Here is a 23,714-nt window from a genome sequence, read left to right as displayed (position 1 = left end):
GAAATAGCATAGAACGCGACGGAAGCGGCCATCATATTACTTCCTTTGCGCTGGTCAGTTCTGTCGACTTGACCTGCCATAAAACAGAAGCCGATGCCCGTTTTGTTTATTACGCCACTGCCAATGACGACGCGTTTCCCCCCACTCTCATAATTTCTTTTTTATCCATTTACGTCTCGTGCCCTTTTAATGCAAAGTTCTATCCTTTTATTTTTCACTTGTAGATTTTGTGTTTACACTTGTACAGGGTGTCCCATTAATAATGGGCACAGGCGATATCTCTGGAACTGTTATGTGCACAGCTTCAGGAAAAAAATTTTGTTAACAAAAGGGGCCAAGAGAAATCGCTGGAAATTATTTTCAAGTTTCTAGCTTCGCCGCCAGACGGCGTACGATTCATGGTTAAGTAGAAAAATTACTTTTTTCTAAAATATTCCCAACAAACATGCATAATAAATACATGCATAGCAATCTTGTATCAATTTTGCATAATTTTGATGCAGCACATATTGCTCTAGCTCATAAAATATGAGGGGTAGAGGAAGGAGAACATCTATTTAAGGAATCGAATGTAACTTCGGTTTAGGTTAACCGATTTTCACATAATAGGTCTTGTTGGAAAGAACTGTCTTCGTGGAATCAGATTTTACATTAATAGTTTTTTTAGTAAATGTGATGAGTGGTAGAGGGCGCCATGTGACATTAACATACACTTTGCAGGGTATTTTGCAAATTTCAAATGGAACGATATAATTATATGATATTATCAAGTAAGATGAAAAATTGAAAATATCAGTGAAAACCGCATTTTGATATCTGTTTCCTAAACAGAGATATGGCGAAAATACGAACATTCACAAATTTGAATCGCAATATTTATATTCATCCAAGTTGGTTTTGAAACAAATGAACACATAGCAACACATAATTAATTATGTCAAATACGAATTAAATAATAAAAGAAATAGTAATTATAATTAACGTAGATGTCCAAACTGTCTGCCATCATTTTTGCTATAAAGACGAAGTTTCTGCTGAGTAGAGAAAACAGCCGCTTCAATTTCAGCCATAGATATGCTATGAATTGCATGTCTATTTTTCTCCACCATGTCATCTCTTGTAGTTGGCCTTGTTTGAAAGACTAGGTCTTTTATCCTTCCCCACAAATAGAAGTCTAAGGAAGTTACGTCGGGTGCCCTAGCTGACCATGGAAAAATACTTCCTCTTCCTATCCATTTGCCAGGATAATGCAAATTCAAGTACTCTCGCACATTTACCGAGAAATGTGCCGGGCACCCACTGTGTTGAAAATACATAGTTCGCCTGGTTTTCAATGTTACCTCTTCAAGGAGAGTCGGTAATTCATCCCTCAGAAAATTCACACACATCTCATGATTAAGGGTTTCATTAAATATAATGGGACCAATAATTTCCCCTTTGACTATGCCGAACCAGACACCACAGGTTGTGATAAACTTTGACAGTTTTTTACGTGGTATAGTGTTTCTTTTGTTTCAAAGCCAAGTTGGATTAGCATAAATATTGCAATTAACATTTGTGAATGTTCGTATTTTCGCAATATCTCTGATGCTTAGGAAACAGATATCAAAATGCGGTTTTCCCTGATATTTTCACTTTTTCATCTTATTTGATAATATCATAAGTATAATAATTATATCGTTCCATTTGAAATTTGCAAAATACCCTAGAAAGTGTATGTTAATGTCACATGGCGCCCTCTACCACTCATCACATTTACTAAAAAGACTATTAATGTAAAATCTGATTCCACGAAGACAGTTCTTTCCAACAAGGCCTATTATGTGAAAATCGGTTAACCTAAACCGAAGCTATATTCGATTCCTTTAATAGATGTTCTCCTTCCCCTAACCCTCATATTTTATGAGGTAGAGCAATATGTGCTGCATCAAAATTATGCAAAATTGATACAAGATTGCTATGCATGTTTGTTGGGAATATTTTAGAAAAAAGTAATTTTTCTACTTAACCACGAATCGTACGCCCTCTGGCGGCGAAGCTAGAAACTTGAAAATAATTTCCAGCGATTTCTCTTGGCCCCTTTTGTTAACAACATTTTTTTCCCGAAGCTGTGCAATTAACGGTTCCATATGGCCTGTGACCATTATTAATGGGACACCCTGTACATACAACCAACAACTTATGGAAAATTACTCCCTCAATTAAATTAAACTAAGATTCCTTCTCATATTTAATTTTAAGTGGGCATTCACCCCCATAACAGCTGTAACGCAACATAACAACATTTAGAAAAACTACAAAAAAATTATTCAAATCATATGTAGAAAAAGAAACTAAAACTAAAGATTATTTCGAATTAATTATTGGTTTGCAGCTTTTTAGCGATTTTTTTTTATAACAAAAAATTTGCTCTGCGTTTAGTCCATCTGGATCCACTTCTGCCGTGTTGAACTACTTTCAGGAGAATGGTCCTAGAGTCCTGGAATTTATTTAATAGGTAGCCCTATACCTTGAAGGTTTGCCAGACGGCCATCAAATTGTCTTAATTACCCCTTATCGTGGTCGGGTATAATCCTTAAATATCAAGAACAGATTGTCAGAGGAGGGTACTCACAAATGGCTAAACAGTTTTGGGGAACCCTACTAATACACATCAGATTTCGGAAAATCGCCTTTATATAATATGCTAACTACTTTTTTTGTAGGAAATTTGATACTCTGATTTTGCTCTTCCTTTGTTTTTAAAAAAGTGTAGTTTTGGAGATATCTGCGAAAAACCGTTGTAGGCATTGGTGGGGATTCAAGTTGAGGCAGATTATTGAAGCTATTTTTGTTTTTCATTTTTCGACCTATAATACCTACATTGAATTTATAACTATCAAATTCAATGATACCTCTTATTAGTTGTTTTGGTACAATAAAAAAACCTGTTTGTGCATTTTAAGTGTTTTTATTTATGAACTTTCAGTAATCCGGCATTCTAAATTCTTTTACAAAAAGTGCAAAGATGTCTAATTCTAACTGAAAGAGAATGTTAATAATAAAGATGGAATATTCAATGAATTAAAAGGAGAAGGTAGAGAAAGAAAGAGAGAGAGAGAGACGAGAGATTTTTTTTAAGGAGAACTGTACTGTTCTTTTCCTTTTTCACGATCATTTGGAACAAGAATCAGCTAGAGAATGCAGGTCTTGTAGATACCAGTTACTTTAAGTGCTTCATCAACAAAATTCTCAATGTAGAACTGTACCTTAAAAGATCTCATTTCCCAACAAATCTTTATCGAGTTAAAAACATATCCCAGGCTTTTAAATTATTACCTACAAAATTTGTCTAAACAATTAACACCAACAGAATTGATGGTGGTCAAAAATATTGCAACCAAACCAACATGCATATCTAAAATCTTTTCTAATTGGCTGTCTATAAAACAACGCTATTTTACAATAAAAAGCATAAAACCAGTGTCTTACATTATTTAAAAGAGTTATGCCGTTTCACAAATGATTAAGGTTAATCAGTGATTAAAAATATTAGAATGGGAAACAAATGAGCGTATAATCAAAGGTGGCTAACATTCTAATATGTTTAATCATTAATTAACATTAATGATCGTTTGTCAAACCGGGCATTAAAAGCACCAGGACAAAATGTGGATAAAAGCACTCTTCTAAAAAACAATCGCTTAATGATATGTCTTGAAGGGTAAATCAATCAATAATTATTAATTTTAATAAACAACATACAGAAACAATTGCAAAATTAAAAAATTTCAGATGCTACTACTTATAGAATTAGCATGTCTACAAATTCATTGCTCCTCTGACGATTCGTTACTACTTTCTTCCTCTTCATCATCCTCATCATCTTCATAATCATCATACTCTTCGTTGTCCCCAGTATCGTAACTATCATCAGGTTGATAATCATAATCTCCACTGCTACCGCCGTAGTCTTCCAAAGTAGCCTGCCCTTGTCGCCCAAACTTATGGCTTCGCGCTAGAATTAGTCGCAACATTATAAACGCAAGATATAAGTGTAATATTTACTTGACATGCTGAGATCTTTTGTTTGCGATGTATCGTACCCACACTTTGGGCATGGCAGTGCTTTATTTTTTTCATACTTGAACCCTTTCCTGCGTACGTGATCTTCACAATAGCACGTTTTGCATCTCAAACACGAGTACTGACCCAATTTGTTACAAGATTGGCCTACAAGGGATAGTCAAAATCAAAAAAGACAAATTATCGTTAACTTACACTTGTAATTCTCAGACTCTAAAACCTGACAAGAGGCCTGATGTTCAAATTGATCGTCCTCGCAAAGCAAATTTTCACAAAATGAGCATTTGAAAATGCGACCGCCGTGATCCCAAACCCCTCGTTCGCATTCAACACATACAGAGTCTTGCAAAGGACACGTGCAAGCATGCGACTGTAAACAGCGTCGTCCATGACAAACCCATGCCTCACAAAAATCACAAATCGCTCCCTACAACACAATCGATACACATGATCTTTAATAAACGACGTACAATCATATTTAAGCCAGTTGTAAATATTCCGGGATGACGTATAACGCAATCTCCCGCTTTCGCCATGCACTTGGTCTTGCCGCATTGTGCGCACATTGGAAGTCTCTGTAGGTTTTGGCAAAAATAGCAAAAGGCACGATTTTTCTGCTTTCTGGAATTAAAGCTGAAATAGTATCAAATATGTTGATAATGTGGTAAAAACCTGTTGCACTTTTCGCATTCCATAACGGCATTACAAGGGTGTTGGGCTAAGCCTATGTTATCCCTCGAGGTACGGATCTCCTTCTGCCTTAATTTTTGCTTTTCCGCTTTTTTCCGTTGCCCTGTTTTCTTTTTCGGCATTCTGTTCTCTTCTTTTTATAAATTTTTAAGGTTATGTATGTCACTGTCACTTTTCAGTCAGAGGTTATGCCACTGTGGTTATGCATTGAACTATACAATGTCAGTGGCGTACGTAGAAATTTATTCTGGGGGGGATTAAACAAGTTCGTGGCACATACAGCCACCAAGTGCGTACTAGAAGGGCGGGGGGTTGGGGGGGAAGAAATAGAAATTGGTTTGCATAGGCGAAAAAGATTAGATTAGGACGGTATTTTATTTCTTACTGCTGACAGGCCCCTTTATTGCTTTTGCTTTAATTAGTCAACGAAAACTTTGAATAATAGTATTTATTTATGGGCAAAAAACCAATTTCGACAAAAAATTCAAAGGGCTGTAACTTTTGATCTAGTAGTCCGATCTGGAACTGTTTGGAATTATGGATTCTACAGGCCACATTCTATAAGAAAATATTTGTTTCCGGTCGATCTGAGACAATTTTTTTTCTGGGCAAAAAAAAAGGCAGTTATTACCTTCCTTTTTTACCAAAAATCGACTGCACCAAAATTTCTCGGGAAAAAACTTTTTCTTATTAATTTGGGTGCGTAGAATCCAAAACGATTCGTACTTTTTCGATTAGACGTCTCCATCAAAAGTTATGGGCAAAAAAATTCCTGTTTTTAAAATTTAAAATTCTTATTTTCGTCATTTCGTGAAAGGCAGGACGCAGGTACCTCACCTCAGTAGCAGTACTAAGTACCTGATACCTATTTGTTATTTTGGGCATCAATGTAGCGAATTGCCGATCGATACCGAATAGCCAAATCGTTGACTGCCAACACTGATCACTCACTGAATAGTGAATACTGAATACTACAGAATATTTAGATTTTAGTGACTTTAGACTTTAACCAAAACCAAAATTGCTCTCTATATATACCTATATATTATTGCCTTTATTTTAAAGTGGGCGGAGCGGATAGCGGAGTATTACCTAAATACCTAATAGCTATGATGATAACTCAATTCTTCTGGGGGGGGGGGGATATATCCCCTTCATCCCCCCGTAAATACGCCACTGTACAATGTGTCCCAAATAGAAGGAGGGTGGTGCCTCTCTCTAATACCAAAAAGGCCATGCCCTTCTCTGGACTGCACAAAAGCCACATAAGAGCGGCCCTAAACCAGTGGAAGGAGATGAATAGGATTCGTCACAGGCAGAGGGTACCACTCAATACAACTTTTAATCCAAATTTGAGCACTAACAAAAAGTCGAGCCAATCAATAAATTTTTTATTATTTACGTAAAATATTTATTATATACTATTCATTCTACACCATTCACACTAACACAAATAGAGCTAACAAAGAGTGCATCCATAATCTATGCATTCTAAAAATAGGTATTATATATTCAGTACGTTATTTGTTCAACATTAAATATTAAAGTTTGTGATAGAGCGAGTGCTTTTATTTAAAAAAAAGGTAAAATCCTGTATCAGGTATTTCGGGAATATTCCTACACACCAAAACGTAATTTTTCCATCTAAACATTGTATACTTTTGTGATATGCACTATAAAAGTGTAATTAGAACCAAATATTGGTAACGCAAGTATTTTTTTAATCGTACAAAGACATAACAACGAGAATCTAACTCCATTAACAAAACATTTCAGATGAATATGAATTAAATAACAGAGATGAAGCCTAATGTTGTATAGCATCAAATAATCTCAGTTTTTGATTGTTTAACCCATAACGCATGCTGCACAGTTTAAATGAAAGCTTCTAATAAGCTACAAGTACAACTATGCCCAAATTTCTAACAAAATTCAAAACTAAACATTACATACATACTATATTCGTATGGTTTCCTATAAGATTAATTAATACTCTACATAATGCTTGGAATAATATACATCCTCATGAAATGATATTCAAATCTGAACGGGCTGTGCCAATACACTTTCCTAAAACTACCAACATACGAGTACATAAAAATGAAATAAATATTCTTCCAATACAAATATTACTACCTACTTTAGAGAGATTGGTGAGAAATTAATTGGTGTCACCTATTACCTCATTTTGTCAGATGAAGGTAATAATTCAACTACAATTAGCTGCTTAAGATTATCAAAAAATTGACCAACAAGAATGATTTAAATTTCTGTATTATGAAATAACCAACTTCAATAAAATATACACGCAAATTGAAATGTGTCACTTCTCACATTTGTTTACAACAATGTTGAATGCCCAATTAGCACATAATAAGCAATTTTGTCTATTTCAAAGTGTGTGTAAGTAGTAACCCTGAATTTACATCACTCATTATGACGCGAGATTTTTGCACAATTAACAAAATAATAATTAGTTAGTTATTTTAATAGCTCGGTGAGTGTGAGTTCTTCTTCTACTTTTACGGGCACTCCGTAGTCGTATGGACGTCAGTCACTTATGATCCGTTTGTATTTCTTTGCGGGTGGTTGCGCGTCGTCACTTTCGAAGTTTTCATATGCAAACTGTGGCAAAAATTTTTCCAATTGTTCGTCAAAAAATTTCTCTAATGTCTTCGCGTCAAGGTACACTTGCGTGTCTTCCTAAAATAATCAGTGATCACAAAACTCGCAGTACGAAGAGAAGGGTTACCTCGTTGTAGTTGTAGGCGTTTCTAAACATAAGGCGTACATCTTGGATTAGCTCTTCAATGTGCGTGTAACAACCCACCGATGTCCAATCCAGTTTGTGTCTAATGGAATCCAGAGCAATGGGCTTTTTAATAATATTGTGGTATTCTGTATTCTAAGACAGAGATGATTAGTTATTACTGTGGGCGACGACAGTCTTACATACATCTAATCCTATAATTTCTCTAAATGGTAAGCTCTGCTCGTATTGACAGTATAGTTCAAGTACAAGACGTTCGGCTATCTTACGTTCACGAGGCGTTAATTCGCCTTCTTTCCTTTGATTTGCTGGTACTTCTGGAATATCGGCGAAGTTTATACAGAGCAAACACTGCCATGTATCGCTTTCTCTAAAATAAAGTGGACAGTTGTAATACTTTACTATAAAAACAAGACAACAGTGTGCTTATAATTTATAGAGAATAACAAAATAGAACACAATATCCTGTTTTAGTGGAGCACAGTAATATTTTAGGGAATGTATCAACTCCATGGGTAATACAAAAAGAGGATATACCACTCTTCCCTAATATGCATGTTCACTGTGGTTAATTATTCTTTAAACTACTTTCAAAATTACTTAACTTTTATTGGTTATATTTCACTCATAATAATTCAAACATGGAAAAGAATTACGTAAATATATTATGCAACCATGCTTATCTTATGCAAATTATGTGTAATGTGAGGATTCTTAAAAACTATGTGAACCAATTAATATTTATAAAGATCCCAATGTGCCAAATTCTTGACAGAACAGCTTTGTAACTGAAGCCAAAAATCTTGCAGAAGTAAAAGAAGAGAAGAAAAATGGCAAGTGTAGGGTGATAGTTCATTACTTTCCGAAAAAAATTAGTTGCTCTACAATGTTACATAAATCATTTTTTGATATCCGCGCTAGGTTCCGGAATAATCAACTGTCTCAAGACAAATGGGACATACTGTATTTAAATGAGTTAAGTGACGTTCAAATTAAAATTACAAAAGTTTACAAACTTTACTGCAACTCACAAAAGAAATGACCGCTACACATCAATTCGTCTCGCTTATGAAGGTGCAGCTAAACCCCAATAAATCGTCCCTTGAAACTGATATATTTTATAACCTGCTATTTATTTTCCATCTGTTCCAAATTCCATTGTTATACTCAGCCAAAGATGAAGTGTACCCTTTATTAAATTAATAATTCTAATTAGAACCCGACAGTCAATAATTTTTTTATGCTACGTTCTCTCATAAATACCCCGGGTTCCACGCTATTGCGAGTCCACGCGCTTTTTTTTACTTTTGTTTGTGTTTATTACTAATAATTCATTTATGAATAAAAATGGAGATTACTATTTAAAAAAACAGTTGTATGACAGTTTTACATCCTAAATTATGCCAAATGTGCACTACCAAAATTTAAAAAAATCAAAATAACGGTTTTGCCGAAACAAAAATTTTGTTATCTTATACACGGAGAAACATTTTCTCTCACCTGTATGAGGACGGGAAAGAAGACAATTTTAGCAATATTTCTTTTTATATGAAATAAATCATTTAATTACGGTACCTACCTATTCTATCTTCCCTGAATTAGAATAGTTTCCTAATATTCAAACAATACAAAACACATTTATTAACCTACTAGATCGGGGATTTAGTGTGCCCTGTGCGCTTTTGTCACCAAGCATAAATCCAGCCTTAAAGAACAGCTTAACCTATAAATTTGTCTAAAACATGGACCCTGCATAGATTTAAAATGTGACCCGTGTGATTTTTTCACCAAGTACAAATCAAATTTTAAAACACATTTGGACAGGACCAGCAATAATTTCATGAACGACAGCAACCTAAACCCCTTTATGTTCTAAGGAAATAATACGCCACACGCCAGTGAAATACTAGGAATGTCAACTCAGCGAGCGTGATCGGTGATCTCTCTCACATCAAGTTCGCGCAGATTACAGATTAATTACTGTCAACAGTTTCTTTTTTTTTTCTTGTTTCTTTATCTTTCCTTTACTTTCGAGTGTATCGAGTTTTTGTTGTTTTTTTTTCGTTTGTCAAGGTCAATGATAGAACGCTTGATGCAGACCTTTCTGCATTTAGGCGAATTGATCTTTTTGGCTGAGATTGTTTAGTTACACACTATATATACGTCTTTTTTTTTGTATTCTACATATATTCAGTCAATAAAGTACAATTATTATTATTATTATTATTTAGTAGCCGTAGGGTACATATTGCAGGGTTCGCAACTGATTTTAGCAAAAAAAATAGAGACTTGGTCTCTATTTACATGTTTAAAAATAGAGACCATTTAGAGACCTTGGAGAACCAATTTCCATTCGAAATTAAGCAGAAAATATTTAATTTGTAATTTACATAAACGGCAATATCTCTAAAAAAAAAGAGTAACCATTACAACGTAACTGCATAAACGTTGCAATTTTAATAACAATTTAAACAACAAAACAGCATAAAATGGATACATTCTTAAAATACTTATTGCCGCAGCCAAGGCCGTAGCCAGGGGGAGGATCACAGGGGATCAAACCCCACCCGAAATATCGATGTTGTCCGTAGTCGAGAGTCGAGTAGATAAGCCGATAAGCGGATAAATTTAGTATTATAATAAAATATTCTTTAACCCCCCCAAATTTTTTTTCTAGCTACGGCCTTGGCCGCAGCAATTTAGAAGGTATAGGCTACCTACTGCAAAAAATTCCAGGACTGTAGGACCATTCCCCTAGAAGTAGTTCGAAACAGCAGGAGTGGGTCCGGGCGGACGGACGGACAACACGCAAACAATAGCACATTTTTTTTAATTCTTAAAAAATGCGCTAAAAATGTACAGTAAAATTTCTGCGGTTTATCAATTATGAATTATACTTTTTTAACATGCAAAATTTAGAGACTTTAGAGACCAACTATGAAAAACAGAGACTTTTAGAGACCAGCATTGAAAAAAGAGACCATTTGCGAACCCTGATATTGACAAGTTTATTTCACAGCGAGTTTGTGACAAGCAGAAATCTGATTTACCCCAACTTCACAAAGAAGCTCGAAGAACAAGCTAGTGGAAAATTGTCCACCATCGTTTTTTTCTCTGTGGAGATGATCTTAGGAAAACAATAAAATTGGCTACGAGTTTAGGAAGCGTCAGTAAAGACCTGAACATGGTTAGACGCACTAATTTACCTGCCAGCCAGAATTATAACTCGCAAGGCCTGGTCCCGTCAATGGGGCGAGACAAGACCACACAAGGGACAGCCTTCCAAGGGAGTACGTCATCACATAGGAGGGATTAATATCGCTGAGAAAGCAGTTCGCTGGACGTCTCGGTCAATTTTACGAGAAGTGGCCAGATCTAACAAGGAATGCAATTCTTTTAGATTAGTTGCGAGTGTGCTCACAATTTATCCTGTTCAATCACAACCACCCTTTTTCTGTTCTTCAAGGACGACAAATAAGCATTTTTAGGAAAAAAAAATGCTCACCTATTGGATTTAGGTGCGATGGAGAGATGTGACTCTTTCCCGGACCAATTATTTCCAAAATATTCTTAGTGGATAAACGCAATGGTAAAAAAAGCTTCATTCTCAATCTCAAAAAATTAATTTATTTATCCCTGCTCCCTATTTCAAAATGGAGAATGCTCAAACTGGAAGAAGATTAATTCAAGACGGCTATTATTTGGCTACTCTAGACCTGAAAGAGGCATTTTTTCTACTTCCGGTGCACAGGGATCATAGACAGTACCATTTGGCCTAGCTTCCGCTCCAAATACTTTTACGAAGCTAATCATACAAAACTTACGTAACAATGGTATACGAAGAGTAAGATACCTGGACCATTTTCTACTATTGGGTAGACCTAGGGAGGAGTGTTCCCAGAATACACTAATGACAATACAGTTGTTAGAATCCTTAGGTTTTTTTATCAACCTCGAAAAGAGCGTTCTTGCGCCTAACACATTTTGTAAGTATCTTGAACTTTGTTTCATTCTATAAGAATGTCAGTAGAATTGCCAACGGAAAAGCGGGAAACAATCGCCTCTTGGATTGACTCTCTTCAAAAGCACACAACTCAGACTGTACGTAAAATTTCTGTTCATTGGCATTCTTGTCTCAGTCTGCCCAGACGTAAAATACAGGTGGTTATACACGAAGATATTCGAACATGCTAAATACTAAATTAAAACTCTGGAAATTACAGTGGCTCTATACAAGACAGTGGCGACAATAGATGTCTTATTTTTGATTGGTTGTTGAATCATGTGGTATGCGGCAGCCATTTTGTGGCAAACTTTCAAATTATTTACTTATGTCACCTCATTTAATGACATGTTACTGTAATGTCTTGGTTTCCTTAAGTCGTGTTTATTTATTAGTTTTGCAATATGTTGTTGAGTTCAGTATGAAAAAGACAAATTACTCCTACGACACTAATAATTATACGCTTTAATGCCTGGCTCAGCCCTGGTACCCACTCCTTGTGAAATTGACTGTAGGCGAACTTCTCTTTTTAAGACCTAGGTGTAAACTTTTGTTCAGTCCATTCAACGGACACCACCACACATTATCAGCAAACCTTATCCTGGAAGTATCGAGGGAGGCTTTCCGAATACCGAACAATTCTCCAGTTCTTCAGCTGATTCCTCAGTTAAACAATATAATACAACACTAAAACTTTAGTGGGAATTCTGTGAGGGACAAAATTTTTCTCTATAGGAAAGTAAAGTAGTAAAATCCTCTTTATACTAAACTACAGGAAATATGTAGATATGGATCCTAACCTCAAAACGTTTTTTGAATAGGATCTCTAGAATTAGACCACAAAGGCCTAGCTACATGGGATCCCAACAGGTGCTCAAGTACCCCTGATGACAATCTAAATCAATTATCTCAAAAACTGGTTACTTTGCTAGCTTTGGCAATAAGTTAAAGAATCCAAACCATTTCGTTGATAAAGTACAGCAATTTCAAGTTACTAGACTCTGCCGTAAAAACTGACTCGCAGTAACTCATTTTTGATCGCATAGTATCAGAATTAAGACCGGTTTACACTAGTTGTACTTGAGTTGGATTGGTGCCCCCCTTTGGAGTGATGCTGATAAGAATTTATGCTTGCTTTTTATACTTTTTGATACTACACTCTTGAGGATCATTCAACAAAACTGTTTTATGTCTATTGTTTCAACATCTACAGAGTGTTACAAAATGATATTTGGCCTGGACGCGAAAATATAATTTAAAAAAAATTTTTTTACTACGCCACTTCTACGTAAAAGTATCTAAAATAGGCAGTTTTACTTTTTTAACGCATTTTCCACCTCATGTTGGAAGGCACTATTATGGCCACGTTCTCCGTCTGTCCGAGGCCTTAACTACTACAGTTTTCAATATTTAGTTGGTTTTTTTTGCATTCAGTAGGTCATAGCTCTAGCACCTCAACTAAGAAATCTTGACAATGTGCGCAGATGTCAACTTATTTAATTATAGATTTCTAGTAAAGACAAGCGTATCACATATTGTAAAAATGAGATGTGAAACTGAGCAATGTCAACTTCTTACATTACCATTACATGACCTTTTGGGAAGTACTGATCAATTAATGGAAAGTACGCTACAGTTACTTGCATTAAGGCAAAAACCTATTTTACATTTTTAACATCCCCAAAGGTCAAACTTTTCGTTTTCACCTTGTATCTCAGAAACGAACGTAGTTAGATTTATTCTGTTTGTGGTATTAAAAGGATCACAAAAAAGTAGCAAAAGGTCGCGAAAACCGCAAGTCTCTAACTTTAAAAAGAGCAGAGATACACTGCAGTCTTAACCAATATAGGACACAGCAGCCGACTGACCAACTCTGCCTCCACATTTTGGTGACTGGTTATCATAACTTTCGTTTATAGATAATATAATATTTGTATAACAATTTTAAGCCTTAGTAAATTCATTTAATTATCTTGGCAGTTATGACAGATTCGGTGGCGGACCTGTTCCCACTTTCAGTTGACCGACCACAGTATGCTTGTGTACACAACCACTGTAATGCTCTTATACAAAGACCGTTTTACGCCCTGGTTTTACTATCATAACCAGATTTGCAATGTATTCTTTAATGTGTAGGATCAAACATGCAACATGGACACCATAGGGACTTTACTGTGCTCCGATTATTGAAATATGAGTACCTACGCTAAAAATAAAAACCAGCAAAAATACAGCGATGATGGGAATAATGACTATTGTCTTTTTTTGTGACTTATGTAAGTAAAGTAGCAGAAAACATGTCAGTTCTCTATTAGATGATTTTTAGCGTGCCATCCGTAATTCCTTTTGCAAGGGCTTCGAGCCTTTGGAATAAAGCAATCTATAATACCAATTTCAAAAATCTGGTATAGTAACTGAGGGTACATAGAGAATGTAACAATAAAGACAGGATCACACCAGGTAAATAAACTAATACGTACTCCACACTTAAGTTGGGTATATGACAAAATTGATGAAACACTTTCGGACATTTGTCGCAGCACACCAACTCCCCACCATCCATACAAACGGCGCACCAATCTTCATTGGGATCGTCCTTCCCCGTCTCGTGGGAATCAGTCTTCGTTTGTCCGTCGTCGGTCGAACTATCGACGTGCGGTGATCCGCCGGTCTTCGATCTACCCTCGGCCAGCACCTGAACGCCGTTCGAATCCAGCTTTGCAATCGTAGCCATCAGATCATTGACGGAATCCTGGCAGTATTTGTCCAAATTTCTCTCCGTGTCCGACTTCCCTTGAATGTGATTCGGACTGGGCGTTTTCGGAATGGTCGATGAGACGGCCGCCGGTTTCAAATCGGCCTGATTGTGAGATTTTAGGGTGATCTTAAAGTTATCGTTCAAACCCGGCAGGATTTGAACACGGTTAACTGTCATGTTGTTTAGGTGACTTCCGATGTTTTCCGACGCGATGTTATGCTGGGGTATGTGCCATTTGGCGCTGGGGACTGGCACCGGTGGTGCAGCCACATTCGTGTTAAGTCTTTGCGTTGGCATTCTGTAGGTCGGACTTGGGGGCATTACGTTGCCTACGTTGTTCGGTTGTTGCTGTCGAAATTGCTGTAACTGTTGGGATGAGCCAAATCTGTTTTGAAACTGTTGGGCGAATTGGGCCGGTTGTACTGCCTGATATTGACTTGGACCGGTTTGAACATAAACCGTACTGGCATTCGGTTGCAATAAACCGCGTAAGTTTCCACGTTCGTGCATTAAGCCTTGAGGATGTGTAGAGGATGACACTTGCTATTTGGAAGTGTGGAATGAGTACATAACATTTACACGAGCGTTAAATACTTACTTGTTGCTGCTGGTGGTGATTAAGTCCGGTATTTGGCATACGATTCATTGGCATTAAAGCGCGACTCATAGAAGGCCTTTGTGGTAAAGGTAATTTTTGAATATTCTGCTGCAGATGTTGTGCAAGTGAGATAGGAACTGAAGGTAATAGCGCTACATTTGGAGCAATCTGTGATGGTCTTTGTCCTAATAAAATATGATAAATTTATTAGACGCGATAAGTACATCTTACCCATGATTTGCATGTTAGGACTTTGTTGAATGTTGGGGTTCGATTGCATATTAAGGTTTGGTACGCTTTGAGTAAATTGAGAATATGGTGGGGGCATCCTCGGTTGCTGAAAACCGGATTGAGGCGGTTGCTGATGTGGTTGAAGTTGCTGTTGGTTTGATTGATGATGTGCTTGCTGCTGCTGTTGCTGCGGGGAATGGTGAATTGATTGTGGTTGCTGCTGCTGCTGGTTTAACTGTGGAACTTGCTGATTTAACGGCGATTGTTGCTGTGGCGGTCTTGAATGACCCGGACTAGGTGAACCATGCGGTGATAGCATTGCTGCTGGGGATGTTGATGATGTCGGATATACACGTCCATCGACAACAATTTGCCCAATTGTTTGAATAACTGCCGAAAAAAGACCGTTTAGTAACTTAATGCTACTAATTGTGTTCATAGTCCAGGCTATATATTTTTGTATGAAAAAAATTAGTTAACGGGCGAAACCGGGTTTTTCAGGCAGGTGGAATGAATAGAATTTGGGAAAAAATAATTAAAACAGCTGAATTTTTCCGCGGGTGAAATCACGGGGGTTGAAAGGGGTGGAAAGTGGTATTTTGCAAATTGTGGTAATGTAAAAGTTATAGAGATTAAAAAAATGAGCAACTTTTGTATCTGCACTATTTTCACATAACCTCCAATTTTCCTAGAAAAATCGGAAAAACTGATTTTTTCGTTTTTTATTCTTATTTTTGCAAAAAATGTCGTAGGGGTTTGAAATTCGGAGGTAACATAGCCTGTTTTATGATAAAACAGAAGATATTGTTTGGGCCCATAAAGTTGAACCGTTTCCAAGATCTCACGATTTCTGAAAAAAAACCACCTCTTTTTCAAGGGGATGAAAAATCTATTTTTTTCATCGTACAGAGGTGCGATTTTCGGGAAGACATATTTTAATAAACAAAAATAAAAAAATATTATTCCTATAGCAAAAATTCGAGAAAATCGCCAAAAACCGTAAAAACAGATAGATATACACGGTTTTTGACATGATAAATCATGTTGGATATTAATAAAGATTTTTTCGAAATCTGTCTTCTTCCTTCTCTTTAATGTTTGCCTAAATATTCTCTTTTGTTATCTTATGCTCAACTGTTTTAGTTAAAACATCTTTATTATTTCTTTTTTCTGCATTTTTACCGCAATAAAAGCAATTCGAAATAAAATCGAATTATGTATCTTGCTTCCTGATTCTTGAACAATTTATTTTTGTTCACTGATTCTTCTTCCTGCTTGTTTTATAGCTGATGCAATTGCGTTGGGCCTGTTGATAAACTTGCAAAATCTGCAATAAGAACGTTGGTTTTACCGGCCAAAAGCAAATGATTTGAGGTGTCAAACCTGCAGGAATAAACTTTATGAGGATTTTATTCATAATTCCTGTAAATTAACGATCAACAGGCCAAGCTTAATCCCATCAGATGTAAAACAGGCAGGAAGAGAGAAAGTGAACAAAAACATATTGTTCAGGAAGCAAAAGAATTCGATTTTACTTCGAATTGCTTTTATTGCAGTAAAAATGCGTAATAATAAAGATGTTTTAATTAAGGCAGTTGGGCACTGGGAAACAAAAGAAAATATTTTAGCAACATTAAAGATGAGAGAGAAGACAGATTTCCAAAACTTTTTATTAGCGCGTTAATTTATTTGCAAAAAAACCTATTTACCTCGCTATTTACCTACTGTCAAAAACGGTTCCCCCCGTTTTTGCCGCTTTCTTGAAATTTTTCTATTGGAATAATATTTTTTATTTTTGATTATTCAAATGTAAGTCGTTACGAAAATTTTGCTACCCTGCGCACCTCTGTACGATGAAAAAATAGATTTTTCATCCCCTTGAAAAAGAGGTGATTTTTTACAGAAATCGTGAGATCTTGGAAACGGTTCAACTTTATGGGACCAAACAATTATCTTCTGTTTTATCCGAGGTTTTATCATAAAACAGGTTATGTTACCTCCAAATTTCAAACCCCTGCGACATTTTTTCGCAAAAATAAGAATAAAAAACGAAAAAAACAGTTTTTCCGGTTTTTCTAGGAAAATTGGAGGTTATGTGAAAATAGTGCAGATACAAAAGTTGCTCATTTTTTAAATCTCTATACCTTTTACATTTAACATTTTCGTCTAAAATCAATAGTTTTGCCTCAATTTGTAAAAGACCACTTTCCACCCCTTTCAACCCTCATGATTTCACCGGCGGAAAAATTCAGCTGTTTTAATTATTTTTTCCCAATTTCTATTCATTTCACCTGCCTGAAAAACCCGGTTTCGCCCGGTAACCAATTTTTTTTTGAAAATAAATCATTTTAGAGCTATTTAGCCTGGACTATCAATTAATAATTACCTGACGAAAGTCCTAAGAAAGCGATAAAAAAGTGCAATTATGTAACTACCTTTGTTAACAATTTATGAACTTCAACAAACCTTTAATGAGATCAGGAACTTTATCCAACGCCAAATGAATACGAACAGGTATTTCGGGATTAGGAATGTCGGCTCTTTTACACTTAACCCTTTGTAAATGCATCGTTACTTGACGCTTACTATAAAGTAAGGCCATATCGCTTCCATTGTCAAGGGCGTGCTGAGTGAAGTCTATACAATGATCAGTCATTTTCGAAAGTTGATCCAAAGCAACTTTTTTCTCTTGCAAGGTTTTTTGTTTTTGTTCGCATACCTCGGTCAATCTTCCAATTAATTGCTTCCCTCTCACGTTAATTGTATTCGTAAGTCTAAAACGGTTAAACCTGAGTAAAGAACAAAAGTGCAATTTTACACTTACTTTACTACCAATTGAGTTATTTCTTTAACCAGCGCCTGCTTTTTATCGGAAATAAGCGCTTGGCGATCATCAATCACTTTCATAGCACTATTTAACAGTACACGCTTGTAACTAGAATTACAATATTAAAGAACAGAAATTACCAAACCTCGGTTAAGACCATACCTCACGTCTTTAAGCATCGATGCCACATATTTACGGGTATCCGAGGCTATTTCATGCGTGAATTTGTACTTGTGATCACGGTGTTCGATAAGCTGACAATCTCGACATGTTAGTTTATCACAATTTTCACAGAAAAGGGATAACTTTTCGTGAGGATGGACTGTGCAATGAAGAGTTGAATTTGCATTACTCGCACCATTCTGATTGTCTGTATAACCTTCCTCTTTTGATTTAATTGTGTGATCCTTTGTGATTTTTAACCTGAAAAAAGGAACATATTAAAAAATTTTATGAAATCTTTTTAATAAATGAAATTGTTTATCATGGGGCCAATCAATTTCAAATCGCCCAGGCAGAGTTGCTGAACATTTTTTATTTTCCTGGTTTTCAAGTCATCGGTTCCCTATCACAAAGGCAATCACAAACCACTATTTGAAAAAATGTTATAAGCCAGTTTTTTCTGGCAGCCATTTTTAAAATGGCAGCTCTGCTAAAAGCGGGCGGCGTGTTCTCATTGTGCCCTTCGTTTTTTTATATCCATTGGGGTATCCTTTTCGTGTGAAATGCTCTTCTGAGAGGCCAACTCCTAATGTTTTCATACAATGCTGCATGTCATGACCAGAGCAACTAAAGACTACTCGGTGTGGGATTTGGACTGGCCATCCAATATCCAAACTTATTATGTCAATTTATTGTAATGTTTCAATGACTTTTTTTTGTTATGTGTGTCAAATGTTATTTCTTTACTCTTTAGGAATCCCAGTGGAGTCTGTGATTCGACATTATATTAATTTACTTGACAATCATCATAATATGCATTCATGTCAATACAGACAACTAATTTTGCTATAAAGTTCAATATTAATTTGTTGGCTGGTTTTTTCTTGGTCAGTTTTTTTTTCCCCAACCTATTGTTATATTTGTACTCGGTGAACTACCATTTTCTAAATTTAATCTTGCAATGCGAATTATTTGGATTAAATTTCCGTTTTTAAAGCACATACTTGTTTTATTTGTATTCCATACTTGATCCTTACTCCGAAAGGCAACACATATCATATAGATTGAGCGATTGGGACGTCTGGAAGGAATATATTTGGTGATGTCAAAACTTTAAGAGCGATTATCTCGAAAACGGTTTGTCGGAGGAAAGTACAGTCAAAGGCACAATGAATCGACTGGACGACACATATCTATTGGTGAAGTCGAAGGAAATACTTTGACAACGAAAGGTCGGATGAGGGTACTCATAAAAGGCAAGTGGAATGTCAAAGCTTTCAGTGAAAATATCTGCAGAATGGAGTGTCTGAAGATTTTGAATGTATGCCAAGCGGCCTTTAAATGTTTATGTTTAAAGAGCCTCCTCCCCATTGTTTATTTTTATTATTATTATTTATTTTTTTTTATTTTATTTTTATTATTATATATTTATGAAAGATTAATGAACTTCCTACTACACCACAAGATCCTGGATCCGCACCAATTTGGTTTCCGAAGAGGATTATCCACCGAAGATGCAGTCCTCTCATCTGTAAGTTGTATCTTCAGAAATCTAGAATTAGGGAAAAAAGTCACTGGACTTTTTTTTTATTATTCCAAAGCATTTGATGTGGTAGATCATGATCTCCTTCTATACAAACTACAACACTACGGAATCCGAGGTATTGCCTACGAATGGATAGTATCTTATTTAACCGGACGATCACAGCTTGTTTCTATAATGGCTGACGGCAAACAGTACAATTCGTCACAGAAGGAAGTGTGCATTGGTGTTCCTCAAGGAAGTACTTTAGGTCCCTTACTTTTTGTAATTTTCTTAAATACTTTGATAGACGCTTTTAATAACAAGACTGAACATTTGACTTTATTTGCGGACGACACTTCAGCATTAATTACTGCTGATACGGTACGAGCGTCAAGTGAAGATGCAAATAAGTGCGCGTTAAACATGAAGGACTACTGTAACTGAAATGGACTAATATTAAACAGTACAAAAACTAACTTAATGACCTTTTCCACTCAAATGCCTAATTACAGTCTTTTAGTCAGACTCGAAAACAAATGTACCCCCCAACATCAAACCCTGAAGTTTCTGGGTATATTTATTGACTCTAATTTCTCGTGGCACTCACATATCGAGTATTTGTGTAATGTTTTGTCCAAAAAATGTTACGTGCTTTGGCGCCTCTGTCAGTCTGAAAATATTACTTAATTATTATTATGCCCACGTACACTCTCTAGTTTCCTATGGTGTGGTACTTTGGGGAAATAACTCTAAGCTCAACAGCATCCTTATCATACAGAAGCGAATGCTACGAACAATGTGTTACAAATCTTACAGCTATTCATGTAGGCAGTTGTTCAAAGACTTGCATGTGCTTACAGCGCCCTCCGTTTATATTTTACAGTGCGCCATCTATGTTCGTAAACATAAAATTCACCTCTCCAACAAGAAGCAGGACAAATATGAACTAAGAGGGAATGACCATATACCGCTACCGGCCCATAAATATACCTTGTCAGCAAAAAACTGTTATATTATGCCTATAAGAGTATACAACAAATTGCCCAGTGTTATTAAAAGCATTTTATCTGCCTCTCACTTTAAAAATGCAGTGAGAAAGTTACTAATTGCGAAAAGTTATTATTCCCTAAAGGAATATTTAGAGGACGTATTATAAAGAAATTCGCATATGTATGTTAAATTCTTTGTTAATTGTTTTTACTTGTTGTATTTTGAGTTGTAATGACATATCCCACAACGCTTTAGTTCAAGGGACGAATAAAAATTATTATTATTATTATTATTAATCATCTACCAAGAAAGTAAACATCGATAGCATGCTACTACCTTATAACACAATCAATTAGTAAGCTATTTCGGTTTAAAAAAATGCGCATTATCTGCACAAGAGTTGTGCACAATTTATACTTGTTTAATATTTTTTTCGCGACATAAGAGCTAGGAAAACCCGACGCACTATTGCAGGACCCTGTATAAGTAAATAACAAATATATAAAACAATTAAATGTTCCTTTAATCATATAATACCTTTTAGTGTTGTAAATAAAGTACTGATCATTGCAACATTTTTTATGGCATTAATTTAAAAAAATGTCGATAAAATGGTTCTTAGTCTTCGTGAGATCTCAGTGGGTCATGGCAGTATGGAAACAGGATCTAGTAGTACCCGGCAGTACACAGAATTACTGGCAGGACAGGGGGAGTACACCAAGTGCTGCTAATTTCGGCAGTACATGTACAAAAGTTTGCCCAGTGAAATACCCCTCGGTCAGCACATTCTCGAAAATGACATCTTTCAGTTTTTGGGGTGTACCTTCACTATTACTAGAGTTTTAAAGAGCATAATGAGAACCAAGTTTGCATGGTCCTTTTTTCCTATTTAAATCAAAAATTCTTCCATTTTTTAAATTTCAACCCCTATTGCAAATCAGCATCAGATTGCGAACATTGTAAAACACAAATTTATTAAAAAATTAAACAAGAACTATTTCATTTATTAGTCAATTAAGCTCAATGCCAACTTAAAATTAACCTTACCTTTGATGCGCTTGAACGCAACTGTCACATATGTACTCAGAGCAATCGATACAAAAGCTAACTGCAATCGCATCATCACTGCAGCTACTGCATTTTATTTCAGTTGCCTTCGTGGAATGGGAATCTTCGCTCGAAGCGAGCTCGAGAAGAAATTGATTGTCGATCAGCTTATCAGGATCGCACATTAAACCGCAAGCCGCACATTCAATATGAGCTAAAAGCACCAGTAAGAATCTAACAAGGTACCGAATCAACACACTTCTCACCTTTACAATTTGGATTAGTGACGGATTGCTCGTAAATTTTATTATTTACACAACTTCCGCACGCGTTGTGCAGACATTCTAAAAGTTTTGGATCATCGGATGCCGTTAATATGCGATCACAGAAACTACACTTAAAGATGAATGAATCGCCGGTTGTCGGACTTTCGACATCGGCCGTGTCGTCCTCCTGCTTCTCTTCGACTACTTTATCTTCTTCAATGGGATCATCCATGTTGTGTATCTCCATTAGCTCATTGGGGTTGGGGAGACCCAAATCTTCGTTGGGGTTTAGAATAACTTTTTGGATGCCCCTGTTATGGTCCTCGCTTGTTTCGATATGTGGTAGGGACAAAAAGCCCACATCGTCACTGGCTTCTGCCATTTCTGTATTCTAAAAGTTAGATTTTAATTAAATCAAATTTTAAGGTTATTGGCAAAACTAGTACTTGTTGATCGGTAACTTAATTACCTGTTATTAGAAATCTGGTAAAGAAAGTCCTGACACACTACATTTAAATACACCAGGGCTTTTCTTCTAATTCCAAAACTGAAACGGCACCAAATGATAATTCGGCACGTTAAACTCGCGATGGTAATTTGGGGATTTGGGCATCGCGAACTCAATTAATTTTGAAGTCGTTATCAGCCGATCGACGCCAACTCCCGTCCACAATTTTTGCCTCCATTGATTAAATATTGAAATACCAACCTACCAAAACAAAAAAGAAATAAACAAATTTCCCCAACTGAAATATTCAAATTTTTAAAACGGCGCTATTGCTTCTATAATTTATGGAACATGAACAAAACAGTATTACTAGCACTTACTCGTAAATGAAATCTTTTATCAATAGATAAGACACACTTTATTAGCCAACACTACCTTTGATAAGATCTTCCACTTAGATTTGTGCGTCTAATTTTAGAGTTCCCTAACATTCCAAGGTCTTAATCCCTTCAGTTGATTAGAAATGATGAGTACCTATCTTACCCTTTTTGAGGAAATCAAATACATACTGAAAGTTTTAATGCGATAGACTATTTTCGACCTTCGATTGTTACTTAAAATAGATACCTATGTGTTTTTTAATTTGAGGCATTCCTTCTTCAGTTCGACAGCTGGAAGTCAAAAAGAGCCATACTCCGTTTTTTTAAATTAATTTATAGATGTATAACTGTAATCTACACATTTTTCTGGGTATAGATTAGATCTGAAACTTAAACAAAACTTGTATGTCTCTTTTACACTTCTGCACAGAGGCGAATAAATTCCCTTTAGGCGCTTTCTAGGACTCTCAATGGCCAATTTAAGTAACCACAGAGAGCCCGTAAATAATATAAAAAAAACAGTGGAAAACGCTAAAAGTTGATATTTCCTGGAGATTTCATGAACTATAAGGCCCTGATGGAAAACACTATTATAGAGTCATTTTGAGGCTTTCTACTTATAATCTTTTAAGGGATTTCTAAAACCTTTAAAAGGTGGACCTGAGACAAACAAAACCCTACACGTAGGAACAAATTAAAGCAAACAAATAACAAAATAATCTACCTAAATCCTACTCAACAAAAAACATGACATAAGTAGGTACCTATCTATATGAGAAAACAAACTGGTAGTCTGAAACTATGATAACGACATTGGCAATCCCTCTAGAAGACTTTCCTATAGGGCATTCTATATCTTCTGTCGAGAGTCTCTCCGAAGCTTTCAAGGCTTAAATGGTTCGAGGGAGTGCACAGAAGGTTATTAAGAGTTTTAGAAAAAATTACTGAAATGAA

General features: G+C 35.9%; 2 protein-coding genes across 3 annotated transcripts; both read right to left on the bottom strand.

The window, feature by feature from the left end:
- Positions 1-3,704: 3,704 nt before the first annotated feature.
- On the bottom strand, positions 3,705-4,945 carry LOC116182838 (zinc finger protein 330 homolog). Its single transcript, XM_031503392.1, has 5 exons — positions 4,738-4,945; positions 4,536-4,686; positions 4,261-4,492; positions 4,048-4,212; positions 3,705-3,997 (listed from the first exon to the last, which is right to left on the bottom strand). Exons 1-5 carry the CDS (start codon positions 4,875-4,877, stop codon positions 3,810-3,812), a joined length of 876 nt encoding a protein of 291 aa, XP_031359252.1. The 5' UTR covers positions 4,878-4,945; the 3' UTR covers positions 3,705-3,809.
- Positions 4,946-6,270: 1,325 nt separating this feature from the next.
- LOC116182823 (E3 ubiquitin-protein ligase TRIM33-like) lies at positions 6,271-22,704 on the bottom strand. Of its 2 annotated transcripts, XM_031503366.1 has the most exons (13): positions 22,402-22,704; positions 21,933-22,323; positions 21,667-21,880; positions 18,105-18,365; positions 17,940-18,050; positions 17,582-17,889; positions 17,502-17,513; positions 15,116-15,505; positions 14,885-15,069; positions 14,009-14,829; positions 7,712-7,895; positions 7,508-7,660; positions 6,271-7,458 (listed from the first exon to the last, which is right to left on the bottom strand). In XM_031503366.1, exons 2-13 carry the CDS (start codon positions 22,312-22,314, stop codon positions 7,306-7,308), a joined length of 3,174 nt encoding a protein of 1,057 aa, XP_031359226.1. In that variant the 5' UTR covers positions 22,315-22,323; positions 22,402-22,704; the 3' UTR covers positions 6,271-7,305. The 2 variants fall into 2 exon arrangements, with proteins under 2 accessions (XP_031359226.1, XP_031359227.1); XM_031503367.1 differs by lacking the exon at positions 17,502-17,513 and having other exon boundaries at positions 22,402-22,700.
- Positions 22,705-23,714: the final 1,010 nt, after the last annotated feature.

This window comes from Photinus pyralis, unplaced genomic scaffold (assembly GCF_008802855.1).
Source record: "Photinus pyralis isolate 1611_PpyrPB1 unplaced genomic scaffold, Ppyr1.3 Ppyr1.4_unclustered_Scaffold778, whole genome shotgun sequence".
Lineage (NCBI taxonomy): Eukaryota > Metazoa > Arthropoda > Insecta > Coleoptera > Lampyridae > Photinus > Photinus pyralis.
The sequence above is the reverse complement of the archived record's forward strand: the minus strand, read 5'-3'. Positions and strand labels throughout refer to the sequence as shown.

What these genes read in the sequence shown, in the direction of transcription:
- LOC116182838 (XM_031503392.1), bottom strand. Translation starts at nt 4,877, where the DNA reads ATGCCGAAAAAGAAAACAGGGCAACGGAAAAAAGCGGAAAAGCAAAAA. An exon ending in CAACTGGCTTAAATATGATT is followed by an intron (nt 4,493 to 4,535) that starts GTACGTCGTTTA and finishes ATTGTGTTGTAG; the next exon opens with GGAGCGATTTGTGATTTTTG. An exon ending in AAAAGATCTCAGCATGTCAA is followed by an intron (nt 3,998 to 4,047) that starts GTAAATATTACA and finishes GACTAATTCTAG; the next exon opens with CGCGAAGCCATAAGTTTGGG.
- LOC116182823 (XM_031503366.1), bottom strand. Translation starts at nt 22,314, where the DNA reads ATGGCAGAAGCCAGTGACGATGTGGGCTTTTTGTCCCTACCACATATC. An exon ending in TCCTAACATGCAAATCATGG is followed by an intron (nt 15,070 to 15,115) that starts GTAAGATGTACT and finishes ATATTTTATTAG; the next exon opens with GACAAAGACCATCACAGATT. An exon ending in ACGCCTACAACTACAACGAG is followed by an intron (nt 7,459 to 7,507) that starts GTAACCCTTCTC and finishes TGATTATTTTAG; the next exon opens with GAAGACACGCAAGTGTACCT.